The 18,755-nt window shown below is 46.9% G+C and overlaps 5 protein-coding genes, 1 long non-coding RNA gene and 1 other non-coding gene across 7 annotated transcripts; 3 read left to right on the top strand and 4 right to left on the bottom strand.

Moving 5' to 3' along the window:
• Nucleotides 1–503: 503 nt before the first annotated feature.
• Nucleotides 504–5,595, top strand: LOC112886393. The gene is made up of 4 exons (XM_025952289.1): nucleotides 504–1,150; nucleotides 1,346–1,602; nucleotides 1,692–2,208; nucleotides 5,196–5,595. Exons 2-4 carry the CDS (start codon nucleotides 1,396–1,398, stop codon nucleotides 5,519–5,521), a joined length of 1,050 nt encoding a protein of 349 aa, XP_025808074.1. The 5' UTR covers nucleotides 504–1,150; nucleotides 1,346–1,395; the 3' UTR covers nucleotides 5,522–5,595.
• A 1,951-nt stretch (nucleotides 5,596–7,546) lies between these two features.
• Nucleotides 7,547–8,068, bottom strand: LOC112887284. The gene is made up of 2 exons (XR_003227544.1): nucleotides 7,927–8,068; nucleotides 7,547–7,847 (listed from the first exon to the last, which is right to left on the bottom strand). It is a non-coding gene; the product is annotated as an uncharacterized LOC112887284 (long non-coding RNA).
• Nucleotides 8,069–8,167: 99 nt separating this feature from the next.
• LOC112885248 (50S ribosomal protein L9-like) lies at nucleotides 8,168–9,167 on the bottom strand (the record flags this gene model as incomplete). Its single annotated transcript, XM_025950896.1, has 3 exons — nucleotides 8,168–8,320; nucleotides 8,620–8,754; nucleotides 9,123–9,167. Coding segments are annotated over 3 exons (303 nt in total), but the record flags the coding sequence as incomplete, so codon positions are not given.
• A 788-nt stretch (nucleotides 9,168–9,955) lies between these two features.
• On the top strand, nucleotides 9,956–10,660 carry LOC112885247. The gene has a single exon (XM_025950895.1). The coding sequence runs from the start codon at nucleotides 9,956–9,958 to the stop codon at nucleotides 10,658–10,660; it is 705 nt and encodes a 234-aa protein (XP_025806680.1).
• Nucleotides 10,661–11,930: 1,270 nt separating this feature from the next.
• Nucleotides 11,931–15,298, top strand: LOC112887265 (28 kDa heat- and acid-stable phosphoprotein-like). The gene is made up of 8 exons (XM_025953398.1): nucleotides 11,931–12,105; nucleotides 13,007–13,047; nucleotides 13,353–13,427; nucleotides 13,516–13,599; nucleotides 13,966–14,000; nucleotides 14,302–14,387; nucleotides 14,661–14,726; nucleotides 15,041–15,298. The coding sequence occupies exons 1-8, from the start codon at nucleotides 12,039–12,041 to the stop codon at nucleotides 15,073–15,075; spliced, it is 489 nt and encodes a 162-aa protein (XP_025809183.1). The 5' UTR covers nucleotides 11,931–12,038; the 3' UTR covers nucleotides 15,076–15,298.
• Nucleotides 15,299–15,775: 477 nt separating this feature from the next.
• TRNAR-ACG lies at nucleotides 15,776–15,848 on the bottom strand. Its single transcript has one exon. It is a non-coding gene; the product is annotated as a tRNA-Arg (tRNA).
• A 1,274-nt stretch (nucleotides 15,849–17,122) lies between these two features.
• On the bottom strand, nucleotides 17,123–17,818 carry LOC112887444. The gene has a single exon (XM_025953619.1). The coding sequence runs from the start codon at nucleotides 17,757–17,759 to the stop codon at nucleotides 17,367–17,369; it is 393 nt and encodes a 130-aa protein (XP_025809404.1). The 5' UTR covers nucleotides 17,760–17,818; the 3' UTR covers nucleotides 17,123–17,366.
• Between the last annotated feature and the right edge of the window lie 937 nt (nucleotides 17,819–18,755).

Genomic DNA, 18,755 nt, shown 5'->3' with positions numbered 1-18,755 from the left:
ATGAGCAACCCATGCCGTCATGCTGAGGATACTAAATAATTATCGAACCCGTTGTGAATGAATTATACGTCGCCTCTAGTATTCATTTTTATACTGCACGAAAAAAATTTCTACATGTTCTAATAATAGACTAACAACCTGAAAACTAAATAGTTGCCGCGCCACGTGTCTCGTCCGTTGGTTATTTTTTCTTTCTCCTTAATCCTTTCTTGCTCGACCGAGCATCGTCTCAGACTATCCTTCACCACCGATGCCTTGCCGCTACCTCTCATGGCCATTCTATGACATGCAATCCCTTTAGTCTCGCCAAAAAAAAAATCTCCGTTAATCTTTCGCTAGAGTTGAATTTGAGATCAACCGTCGAAAAATCCTCATTTAATTGTTTAGATAGAGTTAGGAGACGCATAAATATTTCTGTGGAATAAATTTGTTGAATATCTTATCTTAGGGCAAGTACAACGGCGAGACAGCAGCGGTCGACTTGTGTCCACCACATCCAAATCGTCCAACGTGGCCCTCATTTGCTGAAGAAAGAGAGAGCAGCCGTCGTCTCGTTCGACTACGGCAGGGGCGCGTGCTCCGACGTGAATCGACGCGTGCTCGCACCCGTTGTACGACCCGCTGCCGTTCGTCGTCGGCGTCGCGGATCCGATGCGCGCGCGGGCGATTTTTCCTTTGCGCGGCAAATCTCGCGCCATTCTTCCCCCTCAAATCCCCCTCCAAGCACCATTGAAATATCCCCCAAATCCCCTGTCAGCCAACCCTAGCTAAGTGGCGGCAGCCTCACCGTGCGGCAAGAAGAGAAGCGGGCGGCAGCGGCGGCGCAGGAGCTGCTCAAGGCGGAGGCGCTGCAGGAGCGGAGAGCCAAGGCGGCGCAATCCCAGAAGGCATCCTCGTCGGCGTCGGCGATGAAAACGGCGGAGACGCGGAAGCGGAAGGCCACGGGGAGAGCTGCGGCGGCGCCGGAGAAGATGAGTTCCGGTCGCGCCGCCCATGTGCCGGAGCAGAACGGAGCAAGCGCACCTTCCGCAGCTACTCCTCCGATTTCCTTCACCGACGGAAGTTGCTTCTTCAACGGTGCCGGCAGCTGCTTCGGCAGCAGCCCGATGTCTCAACCATGGATGATGCTATTTTCGGATCCTATTACATGGTACTGATTCATCCTCAATTTTGCTCTCAAGTATAGTTTGTTTACGGAAATGTTGACAAAAAGGCAGCACACGGATATGAATTGGGAAAAGATTGGGTTGGGTAAAGTAGACTGGCTGGTCCTAGCAGGTTTCAAAGCTGTTTATTGGCAAATTGGATCCCAATTAAGGTATATGTTACATGTAAACTTTTGCAGGGACAAAAATCCAACACCTCCTGGAGGCTTCACAAACTTTATGCAGCTCCATGTGTCTCGAAATTTTCATTTTACTGGAGGACCTTCTCACTTTGCCCCCATTCAAGCCGCCACGGTCTATGGAAGATTCACCACCAGAAAAACAAATATCCACTCCTCCTGCATCAATGGAAAATTATGTTAATGTTGATAGCGGGGATGAGTTACCTAGAACTAAGAAGCGAATCCTTTGGACTCAAGAAGAAGATGTCAGGATGGTGAGTCTAGTGCAATTTCATGGCGTTTTCAGTATTGACACTTACTATAATAATTTCATTAAGATGCTATATACTTGATATTGTTACAGATGAGCTCTTGTCTGCACAATTCAACTGACCCAAGCATCGGCGCTGATAGGAAGAATGAACAATACTGGAATGATGTGGCTGATACATACAACGAGACTACACCAAGTCATAGGAGAAGAAATGCGAAGCAAGCCAAAGACCGTTTTCATAAGGTTAATAGATTGACTGACCTTTTCCATAGCGCCTGGGTGAAGGCTCGTAGGATTTTCACAAGTGGTTATAATGATCAAATGTGGATTGAAAAGGCTCATGTGTTCTATATAGAAGACAACAAAGATAAAGGACAGAAGCTGGGGCCTTTTGTGTTGATGGATGTATGGTATGCTGTCCGAAATGAGGCAAAGTGGATAACACACAATATAGGGCTAAAAGAAGCACGCAAAAAGAAGAGTTCAGACAAGGAGAAGGAAGGAGAGGATGTTGACCATATGGATGTTGATGAACTTGAAGACCCTCCAAGGCCAATGGGGCAAAAAAGAGCTAAAAAGGCAGCACTTGAAAAAAATAGCAAGAGAAATATAACGCCCGCGTTTTTATCTTATTAAATTGTATTACCAATCACTCGATTAAAAATCTTTTAAACCTTTTCTGCCGCTCGAGCTCCTGAAGCCCACCTCCCGATTTTCCGCTGTCCTGACATCGCGCAGTCTCTTCCTCTTTTTCCGCGGAGCCTCCCATCCCTTTTTCTTTTCCACCGGACTTGCCGTCCCATTGCATCCCCATCGTGTCGCGGTCGGCCTCGTGCGCCTGCCCTGCCGCGATTGTCGGTGCCGCGCACGTGTCCCCTCTTTTCTTTTTTCATATTTTGTTCAAATCCATTTTATTTCTCTCTTCTAATTCTCCCGCTTGTTATTTAAATGGTTGAGTAACGCAACGATTTAAATTTTATATCTTTGCTTATTTAAATTGTTGAGCTTCTGAGTGAAAATTTAAATAAATAAATAAAAATAATAATAATAAATAATTTTTTTATTTATTTAAATAAGCACGCGTTGCTGGCTACGCACGCTGCCCCCTTGCTGGCTGTGCACGTGCACTCGCATCACGCCGCCCGCGTCACGCCACTGCTGCCGCGGCCGCTGCTGCTCGCTGTGCCACTGTGTGCTTGCTGCACGTGCACGCCAAGCCGGCGTGCGACCCGCTGCTGCACCGGTCCGTCTCCGTCCCCTCGCCCTCGCAGCTTGCGCCTTGTCCCCGAGCATCCCGGCCGCCATTAATGGCGAGTTTCCTGTGCTACCTGTGACCCTCCCATGCTGGCCATCTCCCCTCTCCCTCTCGGCCTATAAATCGGCCTCCGAGCCGCCCCTCACTCCGCCCATGCCGCCCCAGCACCTCCCCTCCTCTACCTCACGCTGCAGCTCGCCGCCGCCGCTCACCATTTCACCACCCATCTCCGTGGACAGCCCTCCGTAGGCCGTCTCCGCACGAGGTGAGGGTCGGAATCGGATCCCCTCGGCCTCCTCTCCGTTTTCCCCTTCTCCCCAGGCGTCGCCATGCAACAGGGGGCCGGCGCCCATGGCCCGGCCGCCCCCTCCCCCCCATCCTACCGTTCCCCTCCCCTTCATATTCTGTCTCGAGGAAGAAGAATGGCAGACTTGTGCATGACCCCCTCCACTTTTCCTTCTTATGCAGTTCGCAGCCCTCCACCTCCCCCTCTTAAATATTTAGTCAGAGCCCCTTCTATCTCTTTATTTCATTACAAATAGGTCCTCATCCTTTTAAACTACTCCCTAAATGATCTTTAACTCATCAGTTCATGCGACATTTTGTTCCGAATTGATTCCAAACTCCACCACGCATCATCTCCAAATATTTTCTCCAAGTCTCAGGATCCACATCCGACAAATATAATAATCTTCTCTATTTTTTAATCGAAACTCTTTATTTCCCTTTTTTAAAGCTCGTCGGCGAACTTTGTTTTTATTGTGTGAATGTTTGTGTGTCGTAGCCGACGGTGTGACCGAGGAGGAGCAGTACCGCGAGCCGGAGCCCGAAGACTCGTACCTCGAGGAGGAGCTTCCGAAAGGCTTTGAGGACAGCAAGTCCAATCCCATTCTTTGATGCATATTTATCATAGTTTTATAAACACAACCTATTGGCCTGTTTTATAAAATGTATTGTTTTATTGCAAGACAGTTGGATAGCCACCTCTTGATTGCTATGACTATTCCATGATGACCTAGGTTAATGTCTATATAGGATTTGCTCTGTTGGACGTTAACTAATGCTAGAGATGCTTAAGACCTTTTATTCCCTTTATTATATTTTAACCATGACCACAACACGCTTTATCGAAAATAAAAGTGTGAGTGTTTTAAAAGATAAAATGGGATTTTGGGAAAATAAAAAAAAGATATAACCTGACGAGATGGACGGTGTTTCCTGTGTGAAATGCCACTGGTGAGCTTGTACCTTTGTGGTTGAGCATGGTTGGGAGATGTCCGTCTTGTCAATGTAAGGATGAACTGAGGTGTCATCTTGCCTAACCCACTTATCGTACAACCACTCGACCGTTGTGTGGTCAACGGCTTAGCATAAACCCCACTAGTTGTTCTGCTAGCCAAAAGCAAAAGGAGAGCTGGTGAGCAACGGGAGATCATGGAGAAGGAATACGATCTGTGTGAGTTATGTCCCGATTATGACTTTGTTGATAGGTCATTAACCCCATGGTTGCTTCCATATTGGCTAGTTAGATTCAGCTAAGGTGGGTAATGGCTTTGTTAGGATCCGCAGCGACACTAAGGTGTTCGTAGTGCTGTACCCTACTTGTGGGTAAAGTGTACAACCTCTGCAGAGTGTAAAATCTATTCAAATAGTCGTGTCCACGGTATTGGATGAGTTACGGTATGGTCACTTCAATAGATATTTTGGGATGATTGGTTTTGTGGCGTGAGTTGTTTTGAAAGTGTCCGGCAGTTGTGCCGTGAGCTACCGTGGATGTGGAGTCCGGTAGCATTAAAATTTGGATCCTTTGTGTAGAATCAACCCCACTTATTATTTGATTACTACAGAAATATTTTGAGAAAACTCTTTTACTAAATGAACCCTTGCATGTGTCAAACATTGTTTTATCGCAAATGAACCCTAACCTTATCCTTGATATATCCTGTGCATGATCTTTATTATCCCTCTCCGTGGGTGTGGTTGGACTTGTTAAGTACGTATGTACTCACTCTTGCTTAGTTTTTACAGAGGAGGATCCGAACTTCGTTCCTGAAGACGTCGAGTAGGTCGCCGTCCTGCACTCAACCTTGCCTGTGGTTCAGGGTCTCCACAGGAACCTTACCATAGCGCAAGACTCTGATGTTATCTTAGATTTCGTTGGCACTTTAGTTTGGCTTTTAGTCCTTATGTTGTTCCTCATGATAGTGGTGCTTCAGTGCCCACTACCTCGACGGTTTGTACGGTAATGAACCATCTGATGTAATAAATATGTTATCAGCCTTCTGGGACTGATTTTTGTATCATATTTAGTCACCTCTGATGAGGGGACGCTTCAAGAAAGGAGAGTGATACTGAGGAGCTAGATAAATTTGGTAAAATCCAATCCGAAGAACATGCAAACCGGCTGAAAGTATTGGAAGTTCAACAAAAGTTGTCAACCGAGAAGATTGAACAAGCAAAGCTTGCCCATCTTGCAGCAAAGGAGCAAAAGGAGGCAGCAGAGAAGCAAAGGGAGGCAAGAAAGTTTGAAGTTGAAGCTAAGATGTTTGAGACCTATAACCGCCTTCTGTCACTAGACAAATCACTGATGTCTGATGAAGAAAAGGAAGATCATGCTAATACTATGAAATATTTGAAGAAGAAATTATTTCCAGATTACAATTGACGTTTCATTGCAGGTGTTCTTTTCATATTTATCTGCATGTATTCGTGTGTAAATTGAAGTGCTGGCTGCATTCATTCTTGCACTACCGGAGACAGGTTCTTTGCCGAGCGTCCGCCGCACTCAGCAAACAACAGAATGCACTCGGCAAAGGCTTTGCCGAGTGCCGCACTCGGCAAAGAGGGCTCGGCAAAAAAATCATCGGCAAAGGCCTCTTTACCGAGTGCTTTGTGTCGCGCACTCGGCAAAGACTTTGCCGAGTGCCTTTCTCTGCTCTCGACAAAGAAAAGGTGCCGTGACGGCGCCTTTGCCAAGTGCCCGAGATAAGGCACTCGGCAAATCCGGTAAAAAAATATTAAAAAAATAGCTTGCCGTCGGTGCCTCTTGCGCCGCTCGCCGTCGCCGTCGAAGGGCCGCCGCTGCTCGCTGTCGCCATCGTCCGCCCAGGTAGAGCCTCTCAAACCCTAGGGTGCCACCGCGAGGCCGCTCGGCGGCGGCGCGTCCACACTCCGGTGGACGCGCGCGCCGGCGAGAGGATTCGCCGGTAGCGCCGTCGTTCGCGTCGCCGTGCCGTGCCGAGGAAGGAGCTCGCCGAGGGCGCCGTGCCGTGCCGAGGAAGGAGCTCGCCGAGGGCGCCCTGCTGTGCCCAGGAAGGAGCTCGCCGAGGACGAAGCCGTGGGGGTGGTCGCGCATCAGCGGCGTCGTGAAGCTGCTGCTACTCGCTGGAGCCGGAGCTGCGCATCGAGAGGAGCCTCCGCGTGGTTGCTTCATCGTTGTCCTCCCTGCGAGAGAGAGGAACGGGAGTCTTGTGTGTGTGTGAGAGAGAGAGATAAGGACGGAGCAGGAGATAAGAACGAGAGAAGAGACTTGAGAGAGAGAGAGAGAGAAAAACAAACGAGTGGTTGTGGTTCAATGCGAGTGGTCAGATATTTTAGGAGATGAGAGAGATGAGCAGCCCGTGCGCCTCGTTTCAAAAAAAAATTCGGGCCGGGCGGTGCAATTCTCGCCTCGTTTCCAAACAATTTCAGGCTGCGCGCGCAGTTGTCTCCTCGTTTCCAAAAAATTTTAGGCCGCGCGTGCAGTCTTTGCCGAGTGTCCAGCACACGGGCACTCGGCAAATCTAACGGCCGTGAGTTACTGTTTTATTGCTGAGGGCTCTTTGCCGAGTGTCCGGCACTAGGCAAACTAAATCTTTGCCGAGTGTCGATGTTTGCCGAGTGTCCGGCACTAGGCAAAATATTATTTGCCGAGTGTTTTGTTTTACCGAGTGCGGCACTCGGCAAAGACTTGATTTGCCGAGTGCCCGATGTATTGGACTCGGCAAAGATTTTTGCCCTCGGCAAAGACTTAGGGTGCGTTTGGTTCGGCTGTGAGATGTGAAAAAGCTGCTGTGGAAAAGCTGCTGTGAGAAAGCTGCTGTGAAAAAGTTGAACGCCGTTTGGTTCAATCTGCTGTGAAACTGTGAATTGCTGTAAAATGTCCGTAATGCCCCTGAGATCCTGATATGCTGTATATATATGTAAAATGAGCGTAATGATGTAAACTTTGCATTGGCGACATGTTTTTCACGAAATTATATTACATATATAAATAAGTGCATTGTTAATTTCAAAAGAGTTGTGAGCTACATAGCAATCTCATATTCCCCTTGCATTTTCTATCGAAGCAGCTATCCTATCACGAATTGTGTTCATAGTAACTTCATTCTCTCCCTCTATCTCACGACCATCATCTTGAGTTTGTTTCTCAACATTTGATGCTCGTGGCATATACTCCTCATCTGCGTCACACCTCTCAAACTTCTTATCACGCAACTGACTATCACGAATGAAATTGTGTAGCGCAAAACACACTATAATGATCTCTTTCTGCCGGTCAGCTGAGAAACTCGGCATAGCTTTCAATATGAGATTTGCCCTGTCCTATTGCAAACAAATTATTCAACACTTCCCGCTACATTTTCTAACAATCACATCGCCATTGATGGCATCCTGTCCAAAGACGGGCAAGAAGTTCGAACAGCAAAAATAAAGCCAGGAAGGAAGCTTGCAAATCAGATATATCTGATCAGCAAAACATTTGATCTGAAAACCTATTCCACAGGTCCCTGGATCTGAAAGCTAGAAGGGTTCGGGTGGTGAATTAAATTTCCCCAATTACTGCACTATTTCCTCCTGATCTTGACATTCAGAGTCCATTGTAGCTTGCCTTCTGGGCGTGGTATGTCCTGCGGTAAGCGCAGGGGCAGCTCAAATTCACCAAGGGACGACAAAGGTGACGGCAGATGCAGATTGTCCGGGTGGATATTGATGTTGAGTTGCCTTGCCACCTGTAGGTAGAGTAGACAAGTCATGGGAAAACTGAATTTTTGGGATAACACAGGCAGGACATTTGAGCTTGAAAGGTACCTCGGAGACAATTTCATCTTTCGTTACAGGAGTGCGCAGCTCGTTTCCAGTCGAGATAAACCGCCTCAACACCTAACAAAATAACAGTGATGAACAAAACTAACATGAGCCAAGTTTATATTAATCGGAAGATGCAAGCACACCCTACATGAAAACATAATTGCATGACTAAAACATGAGAACAAATACGATAGCTAATCCTGGACTTGACGTATATTCACTGGTGACCGGCTTGCAGAGAAATAAACGGTAGATTAAACTAAGCTGTTTGCTAAGACATTTCATCAACAAGGCAGGTCAGAAATATTTGTATCCTCTGAGATTCAGAACCTACCCGAGCATCATCATCTTCTTTTGTGACTTCTTTCACCACCTCCTCTTCACGTTGATAGAGCTGGTATAAAAAAACCATCTAGTGAGATTGCTATTATGAACTGAATTTAGGTAACCAACTTTGAGTAGGAATGGAAAAGAGTCCAAAGTTACACTGAGCTCTAGGCTGTCTATCAAATTGCCATAGTAAACAGATGTGCCAAGGAATGTTGCATGATGTCAGGAGTGTATAGTCCATAGAACAATACACATTCATATAGATGGACAAATTTATCATATCAAACACCAAAGCTCACGCTTTTTCAGCAATTATCCTACATACTTGTCATACATTTAAGGACTAGAAGAAAAGAAGCATACCTTGCGCTGCTCTCGGATGAGTATGGCGAATTTGTCCATGTTTGGGACAGCGAGCATCTTAGGCATAAGGTGGTTGCGGAAGTGGCCAGGCGCCACCTTCACCACCTCCCCTGCTTTCCCCAGCTTATCAATCGTCTGCACAACAGCAAGAAGGGATGAAAGAGAGCAGTCAATTTCTTTCCCTGGATATCTATTTATCACAGAGGAATTAACAACTTGGGGTTATGCATATTTTTATAGCAAAGCACCAATCAAGCGGGCATTACTTGCTCCAACGAATCAAATGAAATGGCTCAAAACAAATTCAGTTTTTTTTTCCTATCCACCCTAAGGCGCCACCTCTCCGCCATTTCACGGTACAGCGCACCACCCACTGGATCAGGACATCTCTTTAGAATTGAAGCAAAGAGATCCCTCACTAACATACCACACCGTCGTATCAATCAAACAACAAATTTGCAAAGCGAGGCATGGCGGAACGAAGGGACAGGTGGGTCCGTTACCGTGGTGAGGATGACCTCGAGGGTCGGGGGCGCGGCCGTCGGCGGTCGGGGGCGCGGGCGCCGGGGGGCGGGGGCGCGGCCGCTCGGGGGTCGGGCGCCGGGGGGCGCGGGCGGCGGGGGGCCGGGGGCGCGGGAGCCGGCCGGGGGCGCGGGGGTGCGGCCGCCGGGGGCGCGGGGGTGCGGCCGCCGGGGGCGCGGGCGCTGGCGCCGGGGGGTCGGGGGCGCGGCCGCCGGGGGTGCAGGGGCGCGGCCGCCGTGGAACCCTAGCGCGATGGTGCGGGATGGGGAGAAGCGAGAGGAGAACGAAGGAAAAGAATCGAACCGGTACCTGTGTAACGGATGGCAGCGGGTAATTTCTTGAATCTTGCCGCTGCCAACGCCGCGAACGCGTCCCCGACCGGCTGTGGCCAGATGCGTTACGAGAAGCTGCTGCGTTAGGAAACGCAGAGGTGCGTTTGCGGTCGTTTGGTTCGGATTCTGCGTTGAAAACGCAAACGCAGGCTGGAAACGCCAAACCAAACGCAGCCTTAGTCTCTGGTAGTGTTGTGTGAACTGAAGAAATGGTTGCATGTATTCTTGTGTAAGCTGAAGTGCTGGCTGCATGCATTCTTGTGTGAACTGAAGAAATTGTTGCATGTATTCTTGTGTGAACTGAAGTGCTGGCTGCATGCATTCTTGTGTGAACTGAAGAAATGGTTGCATGCATTCATGTGTAAATTGAAGTGCTGGCTGCATGCATTCCTGTGTGAACTGATGCATGCGTGTGTATTTGCATGTATAAATAACTGTCTGGTGATGAAGTATTGTGATATCTCTCTTCCATTTTCTAGTCGATGTCGCCTGGTGACGATTCTGGTCTGGGCGGAGGTGATCTGGGCAATGATGTGGGCGATGGTCTGGGAGGTGGTGATCTGGGCGATGACCTGGGCGGTGAAGATCTGGGCGATGATCTGGGCGGTGAAGTTACTGGTGATGATCTCCCTCTGGGCGATGATGCTGAACTGGAAGAAATTGATCCAGCGGATGTATATACACTTGATGACTTGCTTGCCGAGGATGAAAAACTAGAAGCTTTCCGAATAAAGATTGGCGGTAAATTGAAGGCTAATATTCGTCGTCAGCGTGAAAGTGGACCGCGGAGGTACATACCTAGACCTCGAGAAGGTGGTCATGATGATCTTATTGTCAACTATTTCTCTGCAAATCCTATCTATACTGACGAGCAGTTTCGAAGAAGGTTTCGGATGAATAAGCCTCTGTTCCTACGTATAGCTAGAACTCTCAGTGATTGGTCTCTCTTTTTTACTCAAAGAGTGGATGCTACTGGTCGAGGTGGCCACTCACCTCTTCAAAAGTGTGCTGCAGCCATTCGAATACTAGGATATGGCACACCGGCTGATGCACTTGATGAGATACTGAAGATTGCGGCGAGCACATCTTTGCAGTGCCTAGGAAAATTTGCGGAAGGGGTAATTGAATGTTTTGGTGGCGAGTACCTCCGTCCTCCGAGAAGTGATGAACTAGAGAAAATTCTATAACGGAATGAGTCCCGTGACTTTTCAAGCATGTTAGGAAGTATTGATTGTATGCATTGGGCATGGAAAAATTGTCCAAAAGGTTGGGCAAGCATGTTTACCCGTGGAGACATAAAACTCCTACAATGATCCTTGAAGCGGTAGCATCACGTGATCTTCGTATATGGCATGCTATTTTTGATACAGCCGGGGCATATAATAATATCAATGTGTTGAACAAGTTACCACTATTTATTGATGCGATAAAAGGAGAAACCCCAAGAGTGCATTATAATGTAAATGGAACGCAATATGACATGAGGTACTATCTTGCCGATGGAATATATCCAGAGTGGGCAGCTTTTGTGAAGACTATCAAAGCCTTAAACGGAGAAACACAAATTATATGCACGATGTCAACAAGGAAGGATGCCGAGTGTGCATTTGGCGTGCTGCAATCCCGTTTTGATATCGTTAACCGTCCAGCACGGTTATGGAAACGGAATGATGTTGTCAATATAGTGCAAGCTTGCATTATCCTCCATAATATGATTGTCGAAGATGAAAAGGAGTTGGTTAGAATTCCATTGGATTTGAATGATAATCCGAGTGCAACCATTGTCCTACCACCGGAAGTGAGTACAAATGATAATCCTAACCTATGCTTTGCATAAGTGCTTTATAGAAACTCGGCAATCCGGGCTCGTTCTACGCACAGACAGCTCAAGAATGATTTGGTTGAGCATATATGGCAGCGTTATGGGCAAAGGGAAAATTAGAGCTGCATTTGTTAATCAAATTATTACTTTTATGATCATATGGTGTATTCCTAAGAACCTTTTCATATGAATATATATTATTTGAATTATTTGAATATATCATGTGCTTTCTCATGTAAGCACTAAAATGGCTATAGAGATCAAATTATGTACTAGATCACCATGATTTACGTGCCAAAGGATGAATTAAATATCTTACACACAACTAAATAGACGGCAGCTATATCTAAACTGTTGTCCAATCTATCTATTTGACTGTCTATGCGTGACAAAAAAGACAGCAGCTGTCTAAACTATTGTACTTGCCCTAATCTAGTACTCCCAAATCCAAGTACGGTGAAACGAAAAATCAGCTTCCTGGCGGTCAAAGCTACGTGTCTGTTCAAAACTCGGACTCGACTACGACCAGAGCCAGGGGGGATTCGTAGCGGCCACGGCGATCGGGCTGGCGGCGGCTTCCGAGTCGGTTCGGTCCCAACTCCTCGCCACTCGCAAGCCAATAAAGCCAACCGAAACCCCCGCGGCGAGAACCCCCAGAAGGCCACCAGCCCACCACCCACGCGCCGAAGCAGCTGCTGCAGGGCTTGCCGCCGCCGCCACCTCCGCAAGCGCAGCCCGCGTCCATGGCGAAGGGCAAGTTCAAGCACAAGCCCACGGGGGAGCGCACCTTCTCCTCCCCCGAGGAGATCGGTACGTACGCTAGCAATGCACCTCGCGGTTTGGTCTGTGCTCTGCAATCGGTTCGGCAGCGGCTTAGGGTTTTAGTGGCCCTTTTGCGGTTCGGTTGCTCGATCGCGCGATGCCGCGATCGGCGCGGTGGGTGCAGAGAGAGCGGCCTTCTGTTCCTTGCTCGCTTGTTTGGTCGCCGTACAAGCTAGTAGTTAGCATCGAGAGGTTTTTGTGGGAGGGAGAGCCCTGGTGGGGTGATTGGCGATATCGGGAGCTGTTTCCCCCTTATACTCTGTTTCTGTTTCTGTTTGATTCGGCGTTGTCTGCCCTTGCGATGGCTTGCATGCTTCTATTACTTTAAGCGATAATGATTCCCTTTTCTATTGTGGGGGGAGGAGATGAGGAGTTGATTTGTAGCTGTAGTATACCTGAACTACGGCAGCCATGATCATAAACGAGGTGTTGCTGTTAAATTAGTAGTTTTACCACCTTTTAGTATGGTGATGGACTGCTGATTGGTTCCGTTCAGCTCCCTTGCGGCTTGTGCTGTGTGGATGGATGCTACGTCCTAGCTGATTAGCTGTGATGCTAGCAAAATTTCTCTTGCGCAAACCCCTTTATGTAATTTGTGTAGTTCATGGGATGTGCTCACGTTTCTTCTGAAAGATATCTCTGTCTGATTCGATCAGTAGATATAAATGTCAGCACTTAGTAGTTTTTGAGATTAAGTTGGGACTGCTGAACCTGAACAGTATGTTGTTGAGGACACAGTATTTTGCAGCAAGTTGATGCTTGGAGCTGCTGCTCCTTAATAAACTTGGTGCATGGAACATTTGCTATGCTTCATTTTGATATTTGAGCCTACTGAGTTGAGCCTTTGTTTTTACAAATTCTGATATCTTTAATGTGAAATTGAATGCAGCGGCTGGTACTTCAGCAGACCGTCCAAGAACCTTTAAGAAGGTTTGCAACCACCCTTTCTTTTCAACTTTACTGTACTGATGTTCCATTGAGCAATTGCTACCTCTGTTTCTCTTATTTTCTCTTCTACTCTGAACATGCAATAGGATTTACTTCTGAGTTAGCAACTGAATTGCTTAATTTGTACAACCTACTTGTGTTCAAAACCAGGTTCCTGTTCTAATTGCAGACTAAAAGTGATGAGCATAGCTAACATTTTCTTTGAATTAAAGCACATGTTATGTGACTATATGATCATCTCATGCTCGTTTTGGTGGCTGACTTGTGTTTATGTAATCAAACTTTAGCAAGGTGAAAATGATGTCTATGATAGAAGGGGAGAACCAGAACAGGAAGAAGAATCTGAAGATTTTGCAAAACCCGTAAGATATTGGAACTCTTCCTTACATTCAACTTCGTTGTTTACATTGTTTGATCTTATGATAAACTGTTTTTTTTTCATACCATCAGAAATACAAAGGTACAGAAGGTCTTATTGAGATTGAGAATCCAAACCTGGTGAAACCAAAGAACATAAAACCCAAAGACATTGATGTAAGTGGGATACTTAATGATTGTTTACTGCTTATGGTCAAATATAGTATAATGTTCTTTGGGGATGACGATGGTGGTAGACTTGTATGGGTATGCTTTAGGAAGAAAATTTACTCATCTATTAAGAGAAAATGTGATGCTATATAAACATACTTGAATAATTAATAAGAGTTGGAATAAGGGTAATGGCACTGTACTTACACGGTGAAGTTATACTAAATGTATTTACTGAACCTGCTAGTGCTTCAAAATGTTGTTATCTTGATCAGAGGTTCATATTCTTTTCCCTTTGTATATGTTGTTTTCTGTTGTTAACATGTTTTGAAATCCCTAACGCCTAAGCTAACTAATTTTGTACTGGCGCAGATTGGTAAGACAACTGACATGTCCAGGCGTGAAAGGTAGGTTCATAAACTTGCATTCTTGTTAATCAATAGCACATGTTTTCACTGCATGCTATGTTTTATTTGTTTCCATACTGAAGATTTTGTTAATACCATGTTTGGAAAGCATGAAAGAATACTTCTATTGAAGCTGCTTTTTGACCTTTTTGTAAGAAAAGTAAAAAAGAATGTTAAATGTACATTATTGATTGTTGGATAGCTGCAATTTTACAGTCTTTCAGTAGTATTATGATCAAATATTTATACCTGTAATACAATATTAGTATTTTCATTGTTCTTATGAGCCTTCTTGCTGCAGAGAGGAGCTTGAGAAACAGCAATCTCATGAGCGTTATATGAAGCGTCAGGAGCAAGGAAAAACAGAACAGGCTCGGAAAGATTTAGGTGAAACATTGCCTCTATCCTTTATATGGTTTGTTTTGTACTTAGATCTTGTACTTTGGAGAGTCAGTGATAGTAACTATTTTATTCATGTTGATGCACCACCAAAAAAGAAGTTTCTGCTAAAAGTAATAACCTGCTGTTATGTCATTTGCGCAAAGCCTAGACTGGTGAAGATTCAATTACTGACATGTACTATTTCAATGCTCTGAACTTTAGTATTCTCTCCTTTTTGCAAAACATTCATGATTTTTATCTGTCATTTTGCAAATGTAGAGCGCCTTACTTTAATTCGGCAACAAAGAGCAGAAGCTGCAAAGAAGCGTGAAGAGGAAAAAGCTGGTATGTCTCTTGCTACTTTCGCCTGTTAGGAGCAAGCTTGTTGGACACCTTACCTTGTTTCGAGATTAAAAGCTTCATAGCTGGATATTTGTCATAAGCAGCTTGCAATGAAAATTTGCTTTGTCATGTCCCTTCATGTTCTTTTGTTAAGCAGTCACCGACTCTCTTTCATACTGCACACACTTAATTCAATGTAAAGCCAGATAGTTATAGCAGCAACCTCACGCTTTTTCTAGTCCTAACTTATCCTGAAATTCGTTTTATTATTACATGCTCCACTGCACTACAATGCTGACACTTGCTAATGTTGGCAGCCAAAGAGGAGAGGAAGGCTGAAGCGCGCAAGTGACCTGGCAAAGTATGGACACCATAGGGTTTTATGGGATCTGTGGCAGCTGAATGACAGTAGTAGTTTCCGTGCTTCTGATATCGTTTGAAGTCTCTTTTACTGCATTTATTACCACTTTTTAGTAGTATGCAATTGCATTTGTATGTTGGTGGTGCCTCTCAATGACCACGGATTGTCAACTTTGAGGGTGGCGAAGTAGAGTAATGGCAACTAATCTGGACAATGGTTTCATGCTATGGTGTTTTCTGGTGTTGGATCATACGTTTCCAACTTGTGCTACAATCAGTGTAGTATATCCGAAGTATTAAAGATCAAGTTGTTCTTCCCCCAACCCTGGGCTTGTAGTTGTGGCGTGGGCTTTGATTTGGACGGTTTTGGACAGCTGAGTTGTAAATACTCCCTTTGTCTCACAAAATATCTACTCTATTCGTTTTCCTGGAAAATGGCTCTGACAAATGTTTCGCAATAATGTGTCTGTCAGGGCTCACCCGCAGTTTCTCCTAACCTTCTGACAATGTTTCGCAATAATGTGACACTGTCGGCGCTCTCTAACAGTTTCTCATCAACCTTCTGACAAGCTAACCGTCTTAAACTTGCAAATCTATTAGACTTGTTATGTTGGTACACTCCCAATATCAAATTAGAGGTGGCAAAGAAAAAATAAATATATTAGAGAAGGAAAATGAAAAAAAACAGCAACCGACTCCGCTGGGGATCGAACCCAGAATCTCTGGTTCCGTAGACCAGCGCCTTATCCATTGGGCCACGGAGTCCTTGTGCTAGGGGCTTGCCGTTACCATATATGATCCATCCAAAGTTCGTCGACACGTGAAACAGCAGGTTCATCAAGTTCGAACAGACGAACATAATGGCGGCCGTCATCTTAGCACCAACACAACGTACTAACAACCCTATGGTCCTTGCAATTCTGCATCTACGACGGTACCGTTCCATTCCTTGGGGGCGTCCATTCAAAGCTAAATCAACACCGCACCAAAACCGAGGTCCAGATGCCCCAGTCATACCTGGCACTGTCGCGGCCTGTCGGCCTGACATTCTCCAGCGCACCCTGCTCAGGCTATCTCCAGCGGTATGCTCTAAACCAATCCGTTCTCTATTATGGAGGACACTGTAACTTCTCTACCGCTCTACCGATGCTCTCTATACCGTCCGGTAAATGGGGGAGGTGCTCTGCGTCCCGCACAGAGGCGGGCACGACCGGCGTCCTCCATCCCGGTCGCGCGGGAGATGCTGCGGGAGGCAGGAGGTGGGGCGCGGGAGATACGGCGGGGCGCGGGGCGGCGCTGCGGGAGGGGCGGCGATGCCGTTGCTGATGCTGTTGGCAATCACGCAAAATCAAGGATCACCAGTAGTACTGTCACCAATTGTAGCCGCCGGTCTTCATCAGATGTCACGACATCAGAATTCAGGACGAAAGAACCAACCAACCAACCAACTGCAGGCACCCGACCAAATCCTCTCGCCCTCGCCACAAGCAATGCCATGCCGGAGATGCCAGGTCAAGACGGATACGACCCAACAGTGTGGCCGGGACCCAACAGGCCGCGCTCGACGAGAGACCCGATCCGGCTGCTTCGCTTTGCAAGCAAGGGAAATGGTGGTGGTGGTACTGATGCTCTGGGCGTCTGACGTCAGATGCAGATCCATGGATCAATTCCACACGGTTTAGCTATTGAGTTCGATGCTGACTAGACATGGCCACTGACAGTGAAGCGCTGCCCCTTTTGAGTCGTCTCAGCTCGCTCGCTCGCTCATGATCGATCGCGTCGGTATCATGTTTACTGGTAAGCGCATGATGATTTTCCCCAGATGGTTGATCAGCACCGCGTTGCTTTTCGCTCGCTTTTCTGTTTAAACAATTTGTCTCGCCACTCCCATTCCCTTTCCAATTCCAACCAAATTCGCTCATTCTTTTCTGACAAGTGCCCCTTTTTATACTTTCTAGGACAGTGAGCTGAGTTGCCTTTTTCTCTCTTTTTTTTTGCTTCTTCCAAAAACAATTAATAAGATTGCAAGTTCATCACAGTTCACAAGAAATCTTGAGGGCAAGGAAATCGAGAATCAGGTGGCGGACATACAGAGATAGTTTCGCGAGAACTCTGCTTGAGACATCCCCAATCCTCTGTACAAGCAACGGCATGGTGATTGTTGAAGTCATCGTCATCCCCGACACCGGCGTTGCAACTACCGTCTCAAGATCAACAGCTACAACCGAACTAACCAAAAAAAACAAGTGCGGGAAAAGGTACGCAAGAATCTACAGCTAAAAGCTAGCTCTCGCTTCTGGATTGATCAACCGGCCGCCCGCCCGGCAGCGGCGAGAGCGCGTGGCCACCGCCGGCGTTGGCAGCGCATGGGCGCCAGCGTCCGGAGTCGAAGTTCTTGGCGTAGCTGTCGGCGTCGTACTTGAAGGTGGCGGCGGCGGCGGGCGCCCTGCAGGCGTTGCTGCAGATGCTCTTGCTCTCGCGCACCAGCCGCCGGAGCAGTCCCCTCCACGCGCGGCGGCCGCCGCGGCCGGCGTCGTCCCCGCCGCGGGCGAGCAGCTGGAAGCGCGCGGGGCTCCGGCGCACGCCCGGGGGCAGCCACGCCGGGGAGGCCATGCAGCCGGAGAAGTAGGAGGGCTGGGTCGGCGTGGACGGCTCGCTGTCCATGTCCATGGCCATGGCTGGGGAGGGGGAGGAAGAGGGGGCAGAGGGGGAGGGAGGCAGCTCCGGCAGGTGTGTGTGCGCGCGCGCGCGAGAATGAGAGAGAGGTCGAGGTGGTTCGCTGGCCCGTATATATCGAGCCGCGAGGCTGAGAATATGGGTGGCCGTGCATGCCCGTACCATACCAGCTAATTACTGCATGCGAGTTCCCAAACTTAGGATCTGCTACTTAAATAAAGTACTAATCCCTCAGGTCAAGTAAAGGTCGTTTTGACGTGGTCAGCGTCCCGAAGATAATTTTGAAAAATAACTAATAATATTTCTATGAAAAATAAAAAATATAACATAAACAATTACTATAATTGAGATAAATCTTTTTTGCGAAATATGTTGAGATAAATCTACCAGTATAGTTTTTTTTTTAAAATGTTTATTAGTTCCAGGATATAAATAAACCGCACGTCCAAGTATATATTTAGCCAGCTGAAAACATAAAGAAGCTCGTCGATGAATTTAATAGAAGGGTTCTCAGGCGATGGATGGTGGAGTGGGCGGTGAGGCGAGCCAAACGCCAGAATAGCCGGTGGAGTAGTATCTTTTTTTTTAATGAAATCATACAGTACAATTTAGATATTCATGACGTATGCAGATTCACCTCTATGAACGCACGTACACAAACTCTACCTTTATAACTTTTATGAGCATCTTCGAAGATCGAGCCGACAAATCCTCGACATTGACGAAATTACCACAGGCGTCTCGCTGTCGATGGAAACGTCATCTACCACTGAAAGCATAATGCCGTTAAATCTTAGAAAATTCGCCCACACGAGGAGTCGAACGCAGAACCTCAAGTTCTACTTAGACTCTTGTAAACAATAGACTATGAGTCCTTTCGCGGTGGAGTTTTGCGGTGGAGTAGTATCATAGTATGGTATTTGGTATGGCAACAAAGAGTAGAGAACAAATGGCCGATGGAGCCATGAAGCTGGCTCAGTGGCTGCACACATGGAA

The sequence above is a fragment of the Panicum hallii genome, chromosome 3 (genome assembly GCF_002211085.1).
Source record: "Panicum hallii strain FIL2 chromosome 3, PHallii_v3.1, whole genome shotgun sequence".
Lineage (NCBI taxonomy): Eukaryota > Viridiplantae > Streptophyta > Magnoliopsida > Poales > Poaceae > Panicum > Panicum hallii.
Note: the sequence above shows the minus strand (reverse complement) of the source record. Positions and strands in the feature narration are given on the sequence as shown.